This window comes from Carcharodon carcharias, chromosome 10 (genome assembly GCF_017639515.1).
Source record: "Carcharodon carcharias isolate sCarCar2 chromosome 10, sCarCar2.pri, whole genome shotgun sequence".
Taxonomy (NCBI): Eukaryota; Metazoa; Chordata; class Chondrichthyes; order Lamniformes; family Lamnidae; genus Carcharodon; species Carcharodon carcharias.
In genome coordinates, this window is record NC_054476.1 from 16,715,040 (window position 1) to 16,737,353 (window position 22,314).

The 22,314-nt window shown below is 41.9% G+C and overlaps 1 protein-coding gene across 1 annotated transcript; it reads left to right on the forward strand.

The window, feature by feature from the left end:
• The first annotated feature begins 968 nt into the window (after nucleotides 1-968).
• LOC121283416 (small VCP interacting protein) lies at nucleotides 969-21,902 on the forward strand. Its single transcript, XM_041197978.1, has 4 exons — nucleotides 969-1,184; nucleotides 13,032-13,082; nucleotides 14,463-14,576; nucleotides 21,315-21,902. The coding sequence occupies exons 1-4, from the start codon at nucleotides 1,122-1,124 to the stop codon at nucleotides 21,327-21,329; spliced, it is 243 nt and encodes an 80-aa protein (XP_041053912.1). The 5' UTR covers nucleotides 969-1,121; the 3' UTR covers nucleotides 21,330-21,902.
• Nucleotides 21,903-22,314: the final 412 nt, after the last annotated feature.

Consider the following 22,314-nt stretch of genomic DNA (forward strand, 5'->3'; position numbering starts at 1 on the left):
ACTCTGGCTCTGAAAAACTAACTCAATTTTTGTGGAATGGTGAATTTCCCTATGATGATAAAACATTCCATAGATTTTTAAGAAAAATGATAAATGGCCATTTGGCAGTACAGAACTTGAGTATTGCTGAAAAAAGACACGTCAAAGTTTTTCGTCTTGCACTCATCAGGACATTCACAAGAATACCAAATGCAAAGGGAACAACAAATTATACTTCATGAGAAGAGAGTGCTAATTGGTTGCCATGGAGAATGCACCAGTTAAATGATGAAGGACAGTTAACTGCCATGATTAAATTCTATCTGGGCAGGTTGACTCTGATTGGCCAAGGCATTGCCCCAGAGAATGGCTGTCACCTATTTTGTTCAGTTCAAACAGGTGCAATGTGTGTACATGCTCTTTCTATCTGCAGTATCTGTGTATTCACATACGTAGTTTCTAGTAGGTCCACCATCCTGCCAGCCCGACTGATAATCTTGAATTGGCTGTCAGCATAATTCTTAGCACACTGAGGATTCCTTAGCAAATGTTGCCCAATTGCGGAATCATATCTAATGTTGAACATTGAGTTTTGAGTTTTGCAAGCAGGGCGCTGCCTGGGTATGGTCTGTACAGTTGGGTATGACTACATGGTAGCAGTGTGAAAAGCCTCGACATGTGTCTTTTTTCAGTGATACTAAATGATAAATTTTCGTTGTCTTCAAAGTTTGTTTATGATATTTCAGCTTCAATCTTAATCAGAATGAAGTATAATCTATTTTAATATGATTGAAATAGAATTAAGTTTTTAAGGTGAGCTTCCTCTAGGCGCCCTATGAGCGGCGATGTAGGAGGAGAAAGCTTACGTTTCATTTAGAGGGAATCTCCTGCCTCTGGAGCTGCCTCCTTGTCAGTTGTAGGCGCAGTTGGTGGGAGGGGAGTTGCCATGGCGCCCGTCGGACGCACGGCGCCAGGGGGCGGAGCTTGGAGCCGCCGCCGCCGGTTGGCGGGGGAGGGGCCGGAGGAAAGTGCCAGAGCGGCTGGAGCGGCCTCGGCTGGTGGTTTGGGTCCCTTCTTTCCTCCGTTATCCACTCTCGGTGTGGGCCTGGGGGCCCGCGCCTTTCCTTCTGAGCGCAGCGGGGATGGGCATGTGTCTGCCGTGCCTGGGAGGGGCGGCCGCGGATGTTGTGGAGACGCCGGATCCGGTAGGTAGTGGGATGGGGAGGGGAGAGTGAGGGGCTGAGCCCGGGGGTGGGGGTGGGGAAGTGTGAGGGGCTGAGCCCGGGGGTGGGGGTGGGGAAGTGTGAGGGGCTGAGTGAGGGGGTGGGGGTGGGGAAGTGTGAGGGGCTGAGTGAGGGGGTGGGAGTGGGGAAGAGTGAGGGGCTGAGCCCGGGGGTGGGGGTGGGGCAGAGTGAGGGGCTGAGCCCGGGGGTGGGGGTGGGGAAGAGTGAGGGGCTGAGCCCGGGGGTGGGGGTGGGGCAGAGTGAGGGGCTGAGCCCGGGGGTGGGGGTGGGGCAGAGTGAGGGGCTGAGCGTGGGGGTGGGGAAGAGTGAGGAGTTGGGGGTGGGGGTGGGGCAGAGTGAGGGGGTGAGCCTGGGGGTTGGGGAAGAGTGAGGGGCTGAGCATGGGGGTGGGGGTGGGGAAGAGTGAGGGGCTGAGCGTGGGGGTGGGGAAGAGTGAGGGGCTGAGCATGGGGGTGGGGGTGGGGAAGAGTGAGGGGCTGAGCATGGGGGTGGGGGTGGGGAAGAGTGAGGGGCTGAGCGTGGGGGTGGGGAAGAGTGAGGGGCTGAGCGTGGGGGTGGGGAAGAGTGAGGGGCTGAGCGTGGGGGTGGGGAAGAGTGAGGGGCTGAGCGTGGGGGTGGGGAAGAGTGAGGGGCTGAGCGTGGGGGTGGGGAAGAGTGAGGGGCTGAGCGTGGGGGTGGGGAAGAGTGAGGGGCTGAGCGTGGGGGTGGGGGTGGGGAAGAGTGAGGGGCTGAGCGTGGGGGTGGGGGTGGGGAAGAGTGAGGGGCTGAGCCTGGGGGTGGGGTTGGGGGTGAGGGGCTGAGCCCGGGGGTGGGGGTGGGGAAGAGTGAGGGGCTGAGCCTGGGGTGAGGGTGGGGAAGAGTGAGGGGCTGAGCCCGGGGGTGGGGGTGGGGAAGAGTGAGGGGCTGAGCCTGGGGGTGGGGTTGGGGGTGAGGGGCTGAGCCCGGGGGTGGGGGTGGGGAAGAGTGAGGGGCTGAGCCCGGGGGTGGGGGTGGGGAAGAGTGAGGGGCTGAGCCTGGGGGTGGGGTTGGGGGTGAGGGGCTGAGCCCGGGGGTGGGGGTGGGGAAGAGTGAGGGGCTGAGCCTGGGGGTGGGGTTGGGGGTGAGGGGCTGAGCCCGGGGGTGGGGTTGGGGAAGAGTGAGGGGCTGAGCCCGGGGGTGGGGGTGGGGAAGAGTGAGGGGCTGAGCCCGGGGGTGGGGTTGGGGAAGAGTGAGGGGCTGAGCCCGGGGGTGGGGGTGGGGAAGAGTGAGGGGCTGAGCCTGGGGGTTGTTGGAGATTGAGCCTGGGGATTGGGGGGGGCGGTGCGGGGTGGTGTTGGTGTGGAGGGAAGTATATATTTTTAATTCGTCATTGACCGCCGCCTTCTGCAAAATTCCCTGATCCCATTTTGCAGGTTTATTCCAAAGGGTTTGTGTTGATGTGTGTTCGTTTTCAGACACAAACTCACCCCATGTATCACTGTTTTGTAATAGTTGCAAATTTGGATAATTGTACAAAAACATACACACGCAAACATTTTTGCTCAACCTAGCAACTGTGTTGTCATTATTGCAGCAGTAAAAAACAGAAAATGCTGGCAATAACTAAACAAGCCAGGCCCAGCATCTGTATTTCAGGTACATGGCCTTTCATTAGATCTGTTTTGGAGACATGAACTCTGTTTCTCTATCCCTCCTTAACCTGCTTAGAGTTTCCAGCATTATTCCACAGTATTCTTTCTGCACATGAGTTGTTGCAGCATCTGGTGCAGTAATTTGATGAACTCACTCAATACCTTTACATTACATGAAATCAAAAATGGTGAAATGGTGAGAATGAGGCCAAGATTGAGTACACTATTGATTTATGTCAGTATAAAGGTTAACCATTTTTCTGTAGACACCAAAATTGAAGATCCTGTCATGTCACTCTGATGTTTAGAAACCCCAAATTATGCCATGATTTGTACTCTAGGTTTAATTCAATTTGTGCATCTCTTAATTGTCCTGCTTTTCCTTCACATATTCCTTGAATCCTACATTCTGAGAATGTTGAAAGCAAAGAACTTGGAGCACATTACCAGAACCGTGTGCATTACAAGTATAAATAACATCAACGGGATAAATACCCATTCACGAGTCGCATGTATCATTCTACTAATCTTGCGGTGTACTTTGTGGAATGCTTAATCATTTATCTAAGCAGCTCAGACTGACATTTTAAATGTAGTAAGCAAACTGTGAATCTTGCAGACCAACCACAGTGGTAAATATTCCTGGCATTCAGTTTTGAGGGTACGTATGGATTGTCAAAGCAAAGTTTAAAATATCATCTGATCTGAGATTTAATTACATTTAATTCACTCTCAGATATTTTCTGTTTTTGTGTATTGCCATTAGAAATTCTATTTTCCTGCCCTAATACGTATACCCTGAGTGTGGAGTAATAGAGGCTGGAGTAATAGAGGCAACTGAAAGTGATTCTGAGCGTAAAAAATAACTGACAAATAGCCTGAAGATATAAATCACGTGACCAGGCTCGGTGCCAGGGAAAAGAGTAAATACAAATGCTTGATTCTGAGTTTTCATAGTGTTTGGTGCAATCTGAACTCTTGGTAGATATTGTGTGTCACACTTTCACAGTACAAACATTCATTTTATAAGCAAACTTTTACATATTGTTTAGGGCAACTTTGAGCAATAGATGTGTTAATTGGAAAATAAGCCACAATGTGATTTTTAAAAATGAATTCATAGGATGTGGGCTTTGCTGGCTGGGCCAGCATTTATTGTCCATCCCTAGTTGCCCTTGAAAAGGTGGTGGTGAGCTGCCTTCTTGAACTGCTGTAGTCCATGTGGTGTAGGTACAACTGCAGGCTAGATACTGCGGTTCATGAAAAAATACAAAGTTGAGGCTATACCCTAGCTAAATGGAGGGCAAAGACTTTTAAACCAATGTAATACATCTGATAGCCCATTCTGATTCTCAAAGATAATTTGACTTTGTATTCGATCTCAAAGGATACATGTTTATTGAGTTACCTTCCCAGGAAATGCCTACACCCAAAAGTTTAATTGTTTCGACGGTGTGAATTTGCAAGTAATCCTCATAATGCCTCCAAAGTCACTGGGAATTTAAAAAGTTTGCAGAAACTGAAATTAAAACTAGAATTTGAACAATATTGTGAAATGTGAGTAGAAAACAATAGTTCTTGTTTGAAGTACATTTCTTGGCAATTGTTAGTAAGTGACTGTGGCCATTTGTATTGAAACAGGTGTACCTGTTCACATGTGACTGCACATTAGGTAAACAATGTTTTTAGCTCGTGTTGTGTTTACAATCTAATCTGACATATTGCAATAAACGTGTACATTATTCATTTATCCACTAAGAGCATAAGACATAGGAGCAGAAATTAGGCTATTCGGCCCATCGAGTCTGCTCCGCCATTCAATCATGGCTGATAGGTTTCTCAATCCCATTCTCCCACCTTCTCCCCGTAACCTTTGATCCCCTTACCAATCAAGAACCTATCTATCTCCGTCTTAAATATACTCAATGACCTGGCCTCCACAGCCTTCTGTGACAATGAATTCCATAGATTCACCACTCTCTGGCTAAAAAAGTTTCTCCTCATCTCTGTTCTAAAAGGTCTTCCCTTTACTCTGAGGCTGTGCCCTCGGGTCCTAGTCTCTCCTAATGGAAACATCTTCCCCACGTCCACTCTATCCAGGCCTTTCAGTATTCTGTAAGTTTCAATCAGATCCCCCCTCATCCTTCTAACTCCATTGAGTATAGACCCAGAGTCCTCAAACATTTTTCATATGTTAAGCCTTTAATTCCTGGGATCATTCTCGTGAACCTCCTCTGGACCGTCTCCAGGGCCAGCACATCCTTCCTGAGATACAGGGCCCAAAAAAAGCCTTATAAAGCCTCAGCAGCACATCCCTGGTTTTATATTCTAGTCCTCTCGAAATAAATGCCAACATTGCATTTGCCTTCCTAACTACCGACTCAACCTGCAAGTTAATCTTAAGAGAATCCTGGACTAGGACTCCCAATTCCCTTTGCACTCCAGATTTCTGAATTCTCTCCCCATTTAGAAAATAGTCTATGCCTCTATTCTTCCTACCAAAGTGCATGACCTCACACTTCCCCACGTTGTATTCCATCTGCCACTTCTTTGCCCATTCTCCTAACCTGTCTAAAGTAAATCCCATGTTCATCATATATTCAAACAGCTTCAGCCCATTCATCCTGGACATTGGAATTGCTGTCAAACTGACGAGCAAGGAATGGAGATTAGGGGGGAGTTTTATAAATCAAGATAGATTTATTTTAATAGATAGCAGTAAATGTGTTAAAGCTTGTAGATCAAAATAAAAATTAATATTTTGGTGGTTATAATGGTACAATTTTAAAGGGGAACAGGAACAATCTGAGGGTGTATGTACATAAATCTTTGAAGGTTGCTGACCAAGTTGAGGAGGCTTTGAAGCAAGTAAATTATACTGAACTTTTATAAAACACTGATTAGCCGCAGCTGAAGTTTAGTTGACAATTCTGGGCACCACATTTTAGGAAGGGCCTTGGGGAAGGTGCAGACAAGGTTTCTTAGAATTGTACCAGGAATGTGAAACTTCAGTGTTATGGACTGGAGGGAGATTAATTTAAGCAGCCCTGATTTCTTCTCTCTACCCGTCCGTAAACAAAGGTGTCTTTGATTTCTGATTTCCCCCTTTATAAAGTGGTGGTGCATTTTCCCCAACCCTTCAGTTTTGGAGTTATCTAATCCTCTATTAATAACTCCACAGGAAACTCAAGACTAGGCAAAATAAGAGGTTTGGTTTATTTTGCAAACACACAAAATGTGAGAAAGAGGTATTGCAATGTCTGCCCCTTTTTTACTCGTACAATAAAAGAAGGATGAGGGAAAGAAAGGGGTACAGGGCAAGACCGCGATAAAAATAAGAGTTATGATTTCATGTGACTCCAGAATGAAAAATCTAATGGTGCATTCCTTCAGAGGTTAGCAGGCTGAACTTTTCATCAAACTTTCCAGAAGCAAGGCCTTCCATAGTGGGCGAGGGCATGTAGAGATGGATTAGCCTTGAAGGCACAGATACAGAAGTTCCAATGTTCCAGTAGCTCATAGTGTAAATGAGGGCCAGGCAGTTCACCTGAACAGAGCTCTTTCTGCTGCTAACTGTTAGATGATAAAATGGTAAACAGAGGCAGACTGCTTGCCTGGAGTCCTGCTTGTCTTCTGAAGTCAAATAGGCACTGAAGATAAAGCTCGAGCTGTATAATTAAAGGAATTCAAACAGCTCAAGTCTCAGTCATCTGATGGTGGCTTTGGATCAGGTTGTTCAGCCAACGAGGTGCCTGGTTGAACCCATTGTGTTTTTGAGCAGGTAACTTTGGGGCCATTAGCACAACATTGGAGATTAAGAGCCCCAAATAGCTCTACCTTTGTCCGTAGCTGTCTGGTGCAGACTTACTATCTATGAATCCTTTGTTTTGGCTTGGCTGGAATGTTTATACAAAACAAGTCACATTCCAGGATGATAGGTAGCCTTTGTCCATTGGGACAGCTGAGAATCTTCCAGAAACCAACAAGTGATCAGCTGCAGCCATTTTATCAACGCGGCAATTGTCCATTTTGAAAAGCGGTGGGGGGGAGGGGGGAATACTTTTATGAAATAGCCAGGCTGATGTAGATGTATATCTTTCCTCCTGTCTACTGGATGGGACATTGGTTACATGGAGAGACCAGAGAAGCTTGGATTGCTCTCCTCAGAGCAGAGAAGTATTCAATATCATGAAGGGTTTTGATAAGAGTAAATAGAGGAGCTGTTTCCAATGAAAGGTCATTAACTAGAGGACAAGGATTTCAGATAATTGACAAACTAAAGGTGACATGAAGAGGGAAAAAACATTTTACCCAGTGTGTTATAATGACCTGGAATGTACTGGTTGAAATGGTGGTGGAAGCAGATTCAAACATAACTTTCAAAAGGGAATTAGATGAGTGTCTGAAGGGGGCAAATTTTCCGCACTATGGAAAAGCCGAAGGATAGTGGGACTAATCGGTAGCCCTTTCAAAGAGCTGGCACAGACACATTGGGCCTAGCGGCAGCCTCCTTTGGTTAAATTTGATTCTAAGAATGGTAAACTGTTTTGCAGTTAATATGAAAAATATGTATTTTTTTAAACAATTATGCCTTGCATTATCTGTAGTTTTCATTTTGTGCTGCATTGAGTTATGCCAGTAATAAATGGCGATTTTTGTAAATTAAAAATTTAAGGATGCAGTCCATTGGATATTATCACTTTGGTGCTTTGATTCATAAAAGATTGCAAATGTTCCGAACACGCAAATGATGACAGTTTTGAAGAAGAAGCATTTGAGAAGTACTTGCGGATTAACTGTAGCATTATTCCACTCCACCTTCATCTTTCTTTTTTCTTAAAAGAAAAGTAAACGATTCATGCCTCTTAATGTGTTTTTTTTAAAAGAATTGACCAGATTTAGAATTGTAACTTCAATTTGCTACCTCCCCATGTTAGCAAAAAATTTAGAAGTTATGTAGGAACTTGCTAGATAGTACTGCGTTCTAGATGAAGAAAGATGTATAGAGGGGACTAGGAATATTCAAATAGCTAATGACGTCAGTATGTGGAGTGTGTGTGGGACTTGAATGGGGCTATGATATATTGGAATAATGCTACAGTTAATCCGCAAGTACTTTTCAAATGCTTGTTCTTCAAAACTGTCCACATCATTTTAGTGCTCGGAACACTTGCAATCTTTTATGAAGCAAAGCACCAAAGTGATAATATCCAATAGGCGACAGACTTTTCTTTCGTGCAGGTGGGTGCTTGGTGCATATGGAAATCCATGGCCACGATTTACATCTCCCCATAAACGACTGAGAAATTTACAGAAGTAAAGATTCTGTTTGTCTGACATGAAGTTCTTCCCAGCAAGGGGACAACCATTTGCTTTAACTCAAAAAGCACACTCTCAATTTAATGAGCCAAAGCTCAGGGGCTCAAATGTGTGCAGAGTTTTTGCTGGTTAACAATAAGATTTGCAGTCTCAGTTGGTCATAAGACAATAATGAATTTCCTCTGGGCTGTCCAATTATGGCTTTGGCTTGCAGGGTTACTTAGAACTGCATGAGAAGAATGTCAGTCCTCTGTTACAGTTTTACCGCTTGCCCCACCATTTCGAGCTTACCAGGGAGCTAATCATTGACAGAGATAACATAATGGCAGTAGTAAATGTAATGCAGTTATCAGTAAGCCAGAAATAGACCAGGCATAAAAAAGGATCAGTCACACTAACAAGTGTAATCTACAGACCACCCTATACTGGAAGCGAGGTGAAGGTTGAAACATGCAAATAAATTAGGGAAATTAACAATAAATATGGATAAAATCTCCCATGATTATTATTCTATCCTGAAATTAATTGGCCAGGAGGGGTTGGTAAAGGGGATAAGGGAAGGATGCTCCCACAATGTGTACAGGGCTCCTTTCTAATCCAGGCTGTAAAAAAGAACTGAACAAGGGAGGATTTAGTATTGGATCTGGCAATGGGGAGTAAACCAGAGCAGATAAGAGAGGTAAAGGTAGGGGAACATCTAGGCAATAGTGACCATAAGATAACTGAGAAGGATGTAAGCATGACAAAGGTCAGGATGATAGATTAGAGAAAAGCTGACTTTATGGAGGTGGGAACATAAACTAGAAAAATAAAATTGGCATCATTGACAATATATCTGACTTGAAAATATATTGCCATTCCTTCACTGTTGCTGGGTCAAAATCCTGGAACTCCCTTCCTAAAAGCACTTTGGGTGTACCTACACCACATGGACTGCAGCAGTTCAAGTAGTCAGCTCACCACCACCTTCTCAAGGGCAACTAGAGATGAGCAATAAATGCTGGCCTAGCCAGCGACACCCACATCCAATGAATTGAATTTTTTAAAAAATTGGCAAATGATATAGAACAGCTGTGGAAACCATTCAAAACTGTTCAGAAGAGCCCAGGAAATCTCTATTCACATGAGCAGATTTTGGGCCAGGTGACCAGAAGCTTGGTAAAAGTTTAGTTTTGAAGAATGTCTTAAAGGAAGAAAGTGTGGCAGGGGCACAATGAGATTTAGGGAGGAAATTCCAGAGCTTAGCACAGCTGAAGGCATGGTCACCAATAATGGAGTGATTAAAATCAGGGCTGCTCAAGAGGCCAGCTAGGGGACTGCAGATATCTCCTGAAGGTTACAGGGCTGGAGGAGACCACAGACATGGGGAGGGGCTAGGCTATGGGGGAGATTTGAAAACAAGGATGAGAAGTTTGAAATTGAGGTGTTAACTGGAAGCCGGTATTGGTCAATGAGCACAATGGTGATAGGTGAATGAGATTTGGTGTGAGTTAGGACATGACACAGAGTTTTGGATGACTTCAAGTTTATGGAGGGTACAGTGTTGGAGGCTGGACAGGAGTGCATCAGAGTAGTCAAGTCTAGAGGTAACAAAGGCGTAAATGAGAGTTTGGTCAGCAGATGAGTTGCGGTGGGGTGGACGATGCTGCGCACATGGAAATAGGCAGTCTTAGTTATGGCATGGATATGTGTTTGGAGGCTCATCTGGGTCAAATGACACTTAAGGCTATGAACAGATGGTTTAGCCTCAGACTATTGCCAGGGAGAGGGATGGAGTCGGAAGCAAGGGAACGGAGTTTGGAATGGGAACTGAAAACAATGGCTTCAGCCTTCCCAGAATTTAACTAAGAGGAAATTTCTGCATGAACAGTACTGGATGTCAGGTAAGGAGTCTGATAGTTTAACAGCAGTGGAGAGATCGAGAGAGGTGGTGGTGAGGCGAAGCTGGGAGTTGTCAGTGTACATGTGAGAGCTTATGCTTCTTTTGGATAATGCCAACAAGGGGCAGCATGTAGATGAGAAATAGGAGGACACCAAAGATGCATCTTTGGGGGACACCAAAGGTAATGATGTATGAGCAGGAAGAGTAGCTGTGGTTCTGATGATAGATAAGAATAGAACCAGCTGAGGGCGATCCCACCTAGCTGGTCAACAGTGAAGAGGGATTGGAAGAGGATGATGTGGTTAACTATGTCAAAGGTTGGAAACAGGCCAAGAAAGACGAGGAGGGAAAGTTTACCTTGGTCACAGTCACAGTGGATGCCATTTGTGACTTTGATCAGAGCAGTGTCAGTAGTGTGGCAGGGGCAGAAACCTGATTAGATGCATTCAAACATGGAGTTCTGGGAAAGATGGAAGTGGATTGGGAAGTGACAACATGTTTAAGGACTTTGGAGAGGGAAGGAAAGTTGGAGATGGGGCAGCAATTTGTAAGAACTTTTAAAATGCATGGATAAAATCCATCTGGACCATAGATGGATGGGTAAAATATTCTGCAGACATGTAAATAAAAGAGGTAAGCTGGGATGGAAATGGGGTCTCTAAGTGCTGGGCAGGATAAAAAATCACAGCAAAATGGCGGAAATATTAATAATTTGCTTCATGGAGACAGATCTGGCGGACATGGCATAGTGAGAAAAGATCAAATGATATAACCACATTTAAAATAAATAGAAATATTGAATGAACTATTCAAACACATGATCCAGGCGGATTTAGTGCACATGTTTTAAAAGTGTTTAGGGAAGGAATAGCAGAGGCACTATTTTACATAATCTAAATTTTTTAGAAAAAGTTGCACTGCCAGCAGACTGGTGGATAGCTAACGTTAAACATATATTTGAGGAGAGAGGCAGTCCAATCAAGTTAACATCAGTACAAAAAACAATGGCATTCCTAGTTGAGGAGAAACTGGAAAAACATTTGTAAATTGAAAAAATTGAAGGCAACATGGATTTCAAAAGGGAGTGTCTTGGCTGTTGCTTGACCAACCTCGTTGAATACTTTAAAGAGGTAACAGAATAAACAAAACTGATGCACTAGATGTAATATATCTAGATTTCCAAAAGGCTTTCAATATAATGCTGCACAATTACTAATGAATAAGGTTGCAGCATACAGTCGGAACAATTTGCAGAATAAATAGCTGACTGAAGAACAGAAAGCAGAGATTAGGGATATTCAGAGTCACAAAAGTTGAAAAGGGGAGTCCCCCAAGGAGTGTGTGGTGTTCACAATTTTTACTTATGATTTAGACTTGAGTCAAAACATTAATTTCTAAATTCTTGGATCGCATCAAATTGGGAGGGATACACAACACAGGACTGCAACAAATTACAAGAAGACATTAATAAACTTGGAAGAATGAATATACGGTGGCAAATGAATGTCAACATCAATAAATGTGAGATTTTAAATTTTAATAAGAAAATAAGGATATATTATTTAGAAAATAATCTAAATGGTTAGAGGAGCATGTCAGGAAGACATAATTTTCATAACATTATTGGAATTTATTTGTAGAGTAATAGTGGGGTCTGTGTGTGCATGTGTGTGTGTGACTTAATTGAATTAAAGGCAGCTGGTCTGAAGACTCTGATGTATCAGAAGATAAGCTAGGTTTGAAAAGTTAAGTAGGTAGATATAGGTGTAAAGGGCACATTTGCATTTTTAAATGAACCAGACTAACTTGAATTTAAAAGAGGCTGTGAAATGTTTCACCTAGCCAGGAGAAGTTAATAAACAGTTTTTATTTTTCCCAAGGATTATTGGTAAAATTGGTCCGATGAGAGATTTTTTATTATTAGAGAGGTAAAGCCCAAAGACATAGTGAAAAAATGGGAATTTCCATTCAAAGGGGAAAATATGTAAAAAGGAGCGAAGGCTGTGTGTAAGAGTAGGCATTCTAAGATCTAACAAGTGTGAGAAGTCTCCAGCATGTAAGCCTCAAGCTTCTGTCTACAAAGAACTGAGATTAAGAAAATTCACTTTGAATTGGATTGTTCAGGGTATCATGTTTCTTTGCCTGGGTCTTTTAAAACCTATGTCTTATTTGTTGTCTTAACGAAAGTGTAACTGAGAGTTAGATTAACTAGGGGATTTAGAAGCTATCATAGTAATAATTTGTAGATCTATGTATATACTTAACATTTCTTCTATTAATAAAGGTTTAATTTAGTTTTGTAAGAAACCTATAAAACTCTGTGGTCTTATTACTACAGAATTCAAGGCACACATCTCAAAATTTATACAAATTGCAAAACTGTTGGCAGTTATTTCAAGTTTCCCTTTGGGATTTAAGCAGCTCAGCATTTACCATTGGCTGTGCCATAACAGCAAAGGAACCTGAGAGTACCTATATGCCACAGCTTTCAGTGATTTGTGTAAACCAGTAAAGCCATAACCAAAGCAAATGAGTACGAAACAAAAGTTGAGAAGTTATGCTAGACCTGATAGAGAATTGAGTGCACTTTTGGTCACAATATTTAGAGACATTTGAGTGGGTATACAAAACGATTTGCAAGGATGATGAAAAGACTGAGATGGATGAGGAAATATGGGGGAGGCTTGAATAAACAAACACTGGCATGGGCTAGTTGACCCAAATGGCCAATTTCTGAGCTGTATATTTTGTGTAACCCTGCCTTTCCCCTGGAATAGTGTAGAGCTGTCACGCTTGTGTAAAGGATTACCAGATCAACTTAGTTCCGTTATTAAAAACTTTTGGAAAAGGTGAAAATAATAAACCAAGATTAGTTATTAATTGTGATTTGAAATCAGAAACAATGTAATCAGAATGATGAGAAACAGCTTCACAAAGTTGAATATCCTTTTATTTTCTACAAGTTGCTGAGTTTTGAATTCATTTTTATCTGCCTAGGATACCAGAAGAAGACAACTAGCAGAAGCTGCTGAGAAGCGACAGAAAGAGGTAGGAATAATTAATTAATGTTCTGTTTTCCTGAAATATATTAACAATTTGCAGCACAGGGTGGTTAGTGGTCTGTTGATATGAGGGAATAAGTCTGAACTGATTAATACATTTATAATTATGACAACTAGAAAAAAACTTTTTCTCGCTCACAGTTTTCTTTTATTCTACTTTTCAATGTTGAATTCACCCATAAAACAAGGTACATAAAACTTGGGTAACTCCACAACCAACCCTCCCAAATGACCATTTGACTAACCCTCAAACTGGGCTAACCCACTCAGTCGTCCATTAAAAGACTGGACCCTTTAGCTGCTGTATTCTGATTAGATATTTAGTGCTCTCTCTTCCTCCGATTCTACTACAATCCACTGGAGTTCTTTGGGAGACATCACTGTCCATTTCTCCTTCAGCTGGGACTGGAAGATCCCAGAAGGAATGAACATTAGTGTCGATTGGGGAAAATCTTCGTGTGCATTGCTGCTGACCAGAAGATTCAGGCTGTAGAAAGTAAAATAATGGAAGTTCATCATTTTCCAAGCCTATGTTATAAATGCACCCAGAGTTATCTGTTCCTGGTTCAGGCCTCTTGTTCAGCCCCCTTCCTATCACCCCACCATTGGCAGCTACCAACTGTTTATCTTTGGAATTCCTTCACTAGACTCAGCTACGACCTACCTCCTACTTAACACCCACCTTTTTAAAGCTATTCCTTACCCTTCATAACGTGTGTGTTTGATTTGGTGTCCATTTGTCTGATTGTCTCTTGGTGAAGACCTTTAAGGTGTTTCTCCATATTAAGGGCACTACATAAATGCATGTTTTGAGCGTAACCAGTTGCTTCTGTGAAGACTACCAAGTTATGGGTATGGGGACAATTTTACATCTGAATCTTGTTAATCAAACCCAAGCTGGTTGGTGAAGTCAAAACCAAGACAGTGTTTTTCTTTACTGAGAGACTTTATTGACTTTATTCAGTCTCATAGCTCTCCTTCCACCACCAGTGCCCCAGCTGTCTCCTATTTATATGTGCTCAAAGTACTTAATTATGCAATGCCCTTCACCTATGTATCTTAACAATATAAACAATATAACTAACATACTATTAACAAATCTATGGCAGAATCCACGCCTGCAGCCAATCTGTATAGAAATTGTAGGCATGCTGTTCTTCATGGTTTTCTGATGCAGCAGGTGAGGTTCCTATTGCCCAACAAAAAGCTCCAAGACTCTTTGCCAAAAAGAATGTTTGGCTACTATGCAAAATGTATTTATCCTCATCAAAAGTGGTGTTTTCGCTTAAAGATTTGTTTCAGATTTAAGTAATATCGTCAGTGGTGTATTTTAAATTTGAAAATTTCTCCCATTCTTTCTGGAAAGAATGTACACAGGGGCATTAAGAATCCAGAATCTGTGGAACGGAAGAAGAAGAAGCAGGAGGTATTGGAAAAGCAGCAGATGAATTCTACATCTGCAGGAGGTGGTGGCCTCAGGGTGAGAGAATATTCATACAATGTACAGTGAGGTATCTCCCAGTCATAATGAGTACAAATTCAGCAGTTGGTTGTTAGATAACTGGTGAGAGGGTATGGGTTTGAGTTCTTACTATGGAAATGGGCTTGGTTTAAAAAGAATACTGGTTTTTAATCTCCAGTACCCTAAGGGCTGTTTATAGTTAAGCCAGTTTTTGCTGTCAAAATAACAGGGAGGCTATTAACGCTAATTGTTATTGGTGTAAATAGTACAGCCACGTAAAGTGAGGCACAGGTGTACAATTAAATGCCTGTATCTGAAAGTTGGTGTTGTGTTGTGCTGTCCCATGAAAACAGCATCTTACTGTTTGTCTCACCAATATGCATTGAATGGCATGAAGTTAGTATTTTTGCGTGGCCAATGCATACTAACTTACTATAGAAAGTCAAGTCACTTAATGTCTAAATACCCGTTTAACACTTGGTAAGTGTTAATTACTGCAGACCAAGCTCTGACACTGAAAATCAACTATTACAAGTGTAGAATCTCATTCCTTCGGGATTTGGTTGTTGCAGATTTTAAGTGTCACATTTTATAATAGAAATAAAACTTTCCCTTTGCCTCCCTTTTCTTAATCCAATCCTTCCCTCTATTTCGCTTTCTGCACTTGATGACACTGAACTCATTCTAGTTTTCCCTCCTCAGTCCTTCCTCTGCTTAGTTCTTAATCCCCCAATCTGATTGCTTAAGGAATTGCACAGTTGATTGACCCATTTCCCTTCTTGGCTGACACTTCAATTTGGCAAAGCAAAGAAATTGAAAATGTAAACGTGCACAAACAAATCTAATTAACAGCAGCAGATGCCATTAGGTGCCCTGTTTCAGTAAAATCTCGACCAGTAACTGCATGACAGGGACGCTTAATTTGAGTGGATGGTGTGCATATTTTATGCACACCATTCTTTGCAAAGTTAGTTAAGTGCTGAATTCCTGTGCAAACAATCAACTGAATAAAGGCAATCATTTTGGCTGAAATTGTGGCTATTGAAGTAGAGATGCAGAGGTGACTGAGTAATTTGTGAATCATTATTAAACGTACAGAAGGAAAAAAGAACAATCTGATCTGTATCTAAAGGCTTGCATGAAGGGGAAAGATCTTGAAAGTGCAAGAGCTCTCCAAAAGAAGAGGAGAAAATAATATTTTATATCCTAGCAGAAATCTCGCTGGATCTCTCAGAGGCTGTACTGAATTCTTTGCAGACCAAGATTAGAATTCCCATAACCTCCTTTTAAAACACCCAAGATGCACAATGTTGTGTTGAATCACTAATATTTTTGTGCATTTGTATTTAAAAAGGTTAACTCATTGTTGAAGCTGCACTTTAGTTAGTGAAAGGAGTTGATATGTGAAGACATTAGTGACGAGGAACACATCAGTGGAGAGAATGTGAGCCAGTGTTTGCTGGAGGAAGAAGAATGGGAGATTAAAGGATTCGGAGGAAGCTAATCAAACATTTATTCTTTGTACTGATCTAATTGTTTTTGTGGAATGATTCCAAAGGACTTCAAATAGAACAGTTTTTGCTGTCCTTCAAAAGTGACTAGAATCTGCCTGTAAAATATCAGCGGCAGATAATTTTACAATACGTTATGAGCTTGTTTTGCTTTAATTTCACTTCACCCTGAAGCCGGGGCAGGACTTATCTCCAAATTTACTTTTATGAAAGCTTGAATAGTCATACAAAGCAACTTGGTCAGATGCTATCATTGCTGTGCAAATGCACACTTATTAATGCTGTTTTTTGCCATAATATTGCAAAAAATGAATACTTTTCCTTTTGGTCTGCACACCTGGCACTAAGATTGAAACCATGTTGGAAGAGGAAAGCAACAGTTTAAATGTATACATATGTATAGGAGTCTGAAACATCTAAAACTATCCTAAGGCACATCACAAAATTGTAAAGAAAAAATTGATGCTGAGCCAGAGGAGTAAGTATTAGGAGTGATGAACAAAAGCTTGGTCGAAGTGGGTTTTAAGGGTGGTTTTGAAGGAGAGGAAGGTGAAGAGCAATGTTCCTTCCAATTATTTTGTTGTGCGAGACCTCATTTTGTTGTGCGATACATTTACAATTTTTAGCATGGACAAGTTAAACTGGACAAGTTGTGAATGGGCTGCATGGTACCTACTGGGTCACTGTGCATCTGCTCATGTATGCGTTTTTAAATAATTCATTTATGGGATGTGGACTTCGCTGGCTAAGCCATCAATTATTACCCATTCCTAATTGCCCTTGAGAATGTGGTGGTGAGTTGCCTTCTTGAACCACTGCAGTCCATGTGATGTAGGTTTTTTATTCATTCATGGGATGTGGGAGTCGCTGGCTAGGCCAGCATTTATTGCACATCCCTAATTGCCCTTGAGAGCATTAAGAGTCAGCCACGTTGCTGTGGGTCCGGAGTCATGTGTAGGCTAGAGTAGGTAAGGACAGCAGATTTCCTTCCCTAAAGGACATTAGTGAACCACATGGGTTTTTACAACAATCGGCAATGGTTTCATGGTCATCGTTAGACTTTTAATTCCAGATTTTTATCGAATTCAAATTCCACCATCTGCCATGGCAGGATTTGAACCCAAGTCCCCAGAGCATTACCCTGAGTTTTTGGATTACTAGTCCAGCGACAATACCACTATGCCATCACCTCCCTCATTGTATACCCACAGTGCTGTTAAGGAGGGAGTTCCAGGGTTTTGACCAAATGACAGTGAAGGAACGGTGATATATTTCCAAATCAGGATGATTGGTTTGGAGGGGAACTTCCAAGTGGTGGTGTTTCCATGTACCTGCTGCCCTTGTCCTTCTAGATGGTAGCAATCGTGGGTTTGGTAGATGCTGTCTGAGGAGCCTTGGTGAGTTCCTGCAGTGCACCTTGTAGATGGTTCAAACTACTGCCACTGTGCATCGGTGGTGGAAGGAGTGAATGTTTGTGGAAGGGGTACCAATCAAGCAGGCTGCTTTGTCCTGGATGGTGTCAAGCTTCTTGAGTGTTGTGGGAGCTACACTCATCCAGGCAAATGGAGAGTATTCCATCACCCTCCTGACTTGTGCCTTTTAGATGGTGGACAGGCTTTTGGGAGTCAGGAGGTGAGTTAAACATCATAGGATTCCTAGCCTCTGACCTGCTCTTGTAGCCACAGTATTTATATGGCTAATCCAGTTCAGTTTCTGGTCAATGGTAACCCCCCCAGGATCTTGATATTGGGGGATGCAGCAGTGGTAATGCTATTGAATGCCAAGGGGCGATGGTTAGATTGTCTCTTGGTCATTGCCTGGCACTTGTTACTTGCCACTTGTCAGCCCAAACCTGGATATTGGTCAGGTCTTGCTGCGTTTGGACATACACTGCTTCATCTTAGAGGGAACATTGTTAAAGAGGTAGAACAATTTCAGGAGGGAAGCTGCAAAGGTGTCCAACATTGGGTGGTGGGTAAACGGTGAAGTGCAAAGAGTCAGAAGTATGAAGAGTACAGGGAGGATGGTGGCTATTGTGCTGGGAAGCTTTATTGATAGAGATGTAATGATAAGGATGAGAATGTTAAGTTTGCACTTCAAGGTTGCAGATGAACATGTCAGTGCATGCAAAGGTGTTGGGTGTATGGGACTTTGTGCAGGTGATGAAGAGTTTTGGATGAACTGAAGTTTACAGAGAGTGAGAATGGAAGAATGTCCAGTAAATCATTGGAACTTGCGAATCTGATGGTGACACTGGCTCTAATGAGGGCTTCAGCAACAGTTAGGTTTAAGTTATGGGCGGTGATAAAGATGTCTTTGCTGCCAAGGCTATGGGATTAGAATTTTAGCTTAAAGTTGAATAGGACATGAAGGTTGCGAACAGCTTGGTTCAACCTGAAATAGTCACTGAGATGAGGGGTGATATTGGTGGTAAGATTATGGAATATGTGGCAGTGGGGCTGACAACAATGACTTCGGTCTTCCAATGCTTAGCTGGAAGAAATTCTTGCTCATCAAAGACTGAATGTCAGACGAATATTCTCTGAAGACGCTGGGGCAATGCCAGACTTACATGAAGTGCTGTATATCTTTGACCTAATGTGGAAGTTGACCCCACGTCTCTGGATGATGTTGCTAAAGGACACCATGCAGATGCCAGAGGAGAGTGCTAAGACTAAGAAGCCTTTGTTTGAGATGGATAGGTATAACTGTGGAACTAAACAAGGGTAATCCTATTGAACTGGACATTGGAGGTGAGGTTTTGGAGAAAGATATTATGGTCGATTCTATCTAACGCAGCAGAGAGGACGAGGAAGTGGGATAATATATTATAGGAAGATGTTCCTGAGATGATGGTACTGTCCTATGAAGAGAGATTGGGGAAACAAGGTTTGCATTTTCTAGAGTTTCGAAGAATGAGAGGTGATCTCAATGAAACTACAAAATACTTAAAGGGATAGACAGGGTAGATGCAGGTAAGGTGTTTCCCCTGGTTGGGAAGTCTAGAACCAGGGGACACAATTTCAAAGGAAGGGGGAAGCCACTTAGGACTGAGACAAGGAAAAATGTTTTTACTCTGGGGGTTGTGAATATTTTGGGATTCTCTATCCCAGAGGGATGTGGAAGCTCAGACATTGAGTATGTTCTAAATACCAATGACATAAAGGAATATGAGGATAGTGTGGGTGGAAAAGGCATTGAAGTGGACTATCAGCCATGATTGTATTGAATGGCAGAGCAGGCTCAGTGGGCTGAATGGCCTACTCCTCCTATGTTCCCATGTAATATAGCATGGTCACAGCCATGGAGAACATTGTTAGAGCAATTTCAGGGATGTGGGGGTTGGAAGCCTGATTGGAGAGATTTAAATATAGAGTTGCAGAAAAGTTGGGCACAGATCTGGGAAGAAACATTTTTAAGAACTTTAGAAAGAAAAGGGTGATCAGATTTTTAGGTATTATGTGAAGCATATATTGCAGACAGGTTATAGCATTGCAAATTAAGGATGGACAATAAATGCTGGCCTAGCCAGTGACACCCACATCCCATGAATGAATAATATTATTCCAAATAAAATACTCAATGTCACCTGCCTTATTGAATTAAACAATAGTTAGTGAAAGCTGATCAAGCTGAGTGAGGTGTGATATTTAACACATGCACAACCTCTAATCCTTAAAGTTGAACTGATGTCACAAGGCAGCCATGTGCAGTGTTGTTCATAAGAATATAAAGTGCAGAATGTGAATAGGCCATCTATGAGCTAAGTTCACGCCATCCAAGTAAGCAGATGACAATTCTATCATGGGCTCTCTCTTTCTGTCATGAGTCCTCAGCCTCCACATGTTGATCCTTTACTTTAAGAATGCCAAGTCCCTTCAGATTGTTTACCTAGGGGAAAAACATCAAGTAGTGCCATAATGTCTCCACACGCCTCAGTTCTGCTGTTCAAAATAATTTACCCACTCAAGGCTTCAATGAACTATATACTAGTTCCCACAATTGTGCCCCCTTAACACACACCCAGCATTGCCGGCTAATGGGGGCCTCTGGTGTACCAACATGAAACCTGGACACAATTCAGACGTGTTACAGCTAAGTCAACCCTTTACCTGGAAACCTGTTTCACATGTTCATTATTCTGTGGGTGGGGGTAATTTTCTTTCTAATTTCTAACATTGCTTGAGATTTGTAAATTTTTGTACTTTGTCCTATGGTAATTTGCTGTCAAAAGTTAAATAGCTGGCTTACTTTAACCTTATCTACAATTTCCTTTTTAAGATTCTGGATAGAAATTCTAGGGGTTGGGGTAGGAGGCTGAATTGGTGGGACGAAGGCAAGTGACAGGACCTTAGATTGCATATCTCTTCTCCAAGCAAAGCAAATTTAATATTTTGAGCCTACCTTTGTAGCCAAGTCCCATAGAGGTTAGATGTAATATTGCCAATGTATCATTGACTTTGCTGGTCCTGGTACTACTGATGGATTATTCTTCTGAGTTTTCCTAATGGATTTTACTTCTTTTTTGAGATGGGGATGTTTGTGACACACTGTCCCTGAGTTTGAAAATTACACATTAAAATATTTCACAAAGGAAATGAAGCAGATGTTCCTGTTTATTCCCAATCTGTTTGAGGATGTTGAGTAGGGCTTTTGTGCTTCTCCCCTCTCCAACTATAACATCTGCGATGAACAGTATTTCCTTAATGACTTTTCCTGACATGAAATTATCCCAATGTTTTTCCATCACTTTTGCTGAACTTGGGAGATTGGTAACAGGAAAATACAGCAAGCGGAATATTATAATTAAAACAACTGCAGAGATTTCATATGCCTAAGAGCCTGATATGTGATGAGTTGCCCCAACCCTTATGCAAAAGAAAACAAAACAAAGCCAGCTTGCTAACGTAACCAGTCTTGGTTATGCCCATTTCCTTGGCAGATTCCTAGCTTGTCATCATGCATAAGCTGTCTGCTCCCAATATAAAGCTTATCCATTGCTTAATTACCTTTCTGCTTTTCACCCACCCGCACTTTAGATTGTTTATTTGTGGTATTGACTGTGGAAAGTAAGGGAATACAACTTAGATTGCTTGTGTTTAATATCTGGAAAAAAATTTGTGATATAGTTTATTTGTTTGAGCAACCAAAAATGTGATGCTATGAGATTACATCTGGGTTACAGAACCCAATGTTATGTACATTGTTGAAATCATTACATTGTTTTATTTTTTTTTAATTCCAGTGGCAAGTTGGCTAAAGAAGCTGAAGAACTGGTAGAAGATCTTCAATATTGCCAATGTAGCATTGACCTTGCTGGCCCCTGTTACTGAGAGATTCATGTTCTCTGCGTTGCTTTTGGTGTTTGGTTAGAAAGATCCAGAAATGTGCCACCTTTCGCATTGAATGTTCTGTACAAAGGCTCTCTGTATTCCAACAGAAATGTACAATGTTTCTTCCAGTAATTTAAAATCCTGTGTGTTAATGTTTTAAAACATTCGACCAATCCAGTCATTTTTAAGAAACAGTGGAAACTACTCATGGCTTGGATGCTGCTGTTCCAAAGGGTTCTTTGGTTTGCTTCTGTTTTAACCAGAGATTGTATTGCTAGATGTTTACTTTCTATGTATTGCCATTATTTATAAACTAGTATAGCTACCTATTGTGGATATTTGTAGATAATTCAGCTGCAGCTTTATTAGCCAAGTTTTTCTATATTTATAAACACTTGATTTTCTAAACCTTTGTGCCTTGGATATAGCTTGGGGAGATGTATGACAATATGCTTTCTTTTAATGCTATAGCTTGTGTTTATTAAAATATTTAGCATCCATTTTGGGGCTTGTTTTAATTTATTGTATGAATGCTCTTATCTGCTGAAGTTGTTGACTCTTGGGCCAGATTTCTACATTCAACTACCTCTAAATATATGTACTCAATCCATGTAGGAAAAATACATTTTTTAGGACTAATAAAACTCAATTTATAGTATTGATTACATGTTCTTAGTTGATTATACTTTGGCAATATTTATTATGTACAAATATTTCTTATTCTTTACCTTAGCAAAACAAACCCCAATATTAGTGTTTGTCATCAAGTGATTCGATTGTAGGACCCTGTGTTTGTCACTGACTGTTGTGGCCCCTGATGGTAAAAGAACATGGAGTGTACTTGCTCTGTTCCTCTTTTTTGTATAGGACATGCGGCCTACAGTCTCTTGCAAGGTAGGTAATTTTTATTGC

Coding starts and splice junctions, on each gene's coding strand:
- LOC121283416 (XM_041197978.1), top strand. CDS start 1,122: ATGGGCATGTGTCTGCCGTGCCTGGGAGGGGCGGCCGCGGATGTTGTG. Junction 1,185..13,031: donor TTGTGGAGACGCCGGATCCG/GTAGGTAGTGGG, acceptor TTATCTGCCTAG/GATACCAGAAGAAGACAACT. Junction 13,083..14,462: donor CTGAGAAGCGACAGAAAGAG/GTAGGAATAATT, acceptor CTTTCTGGAAAG/AATGTACACAGGGGCATTAA.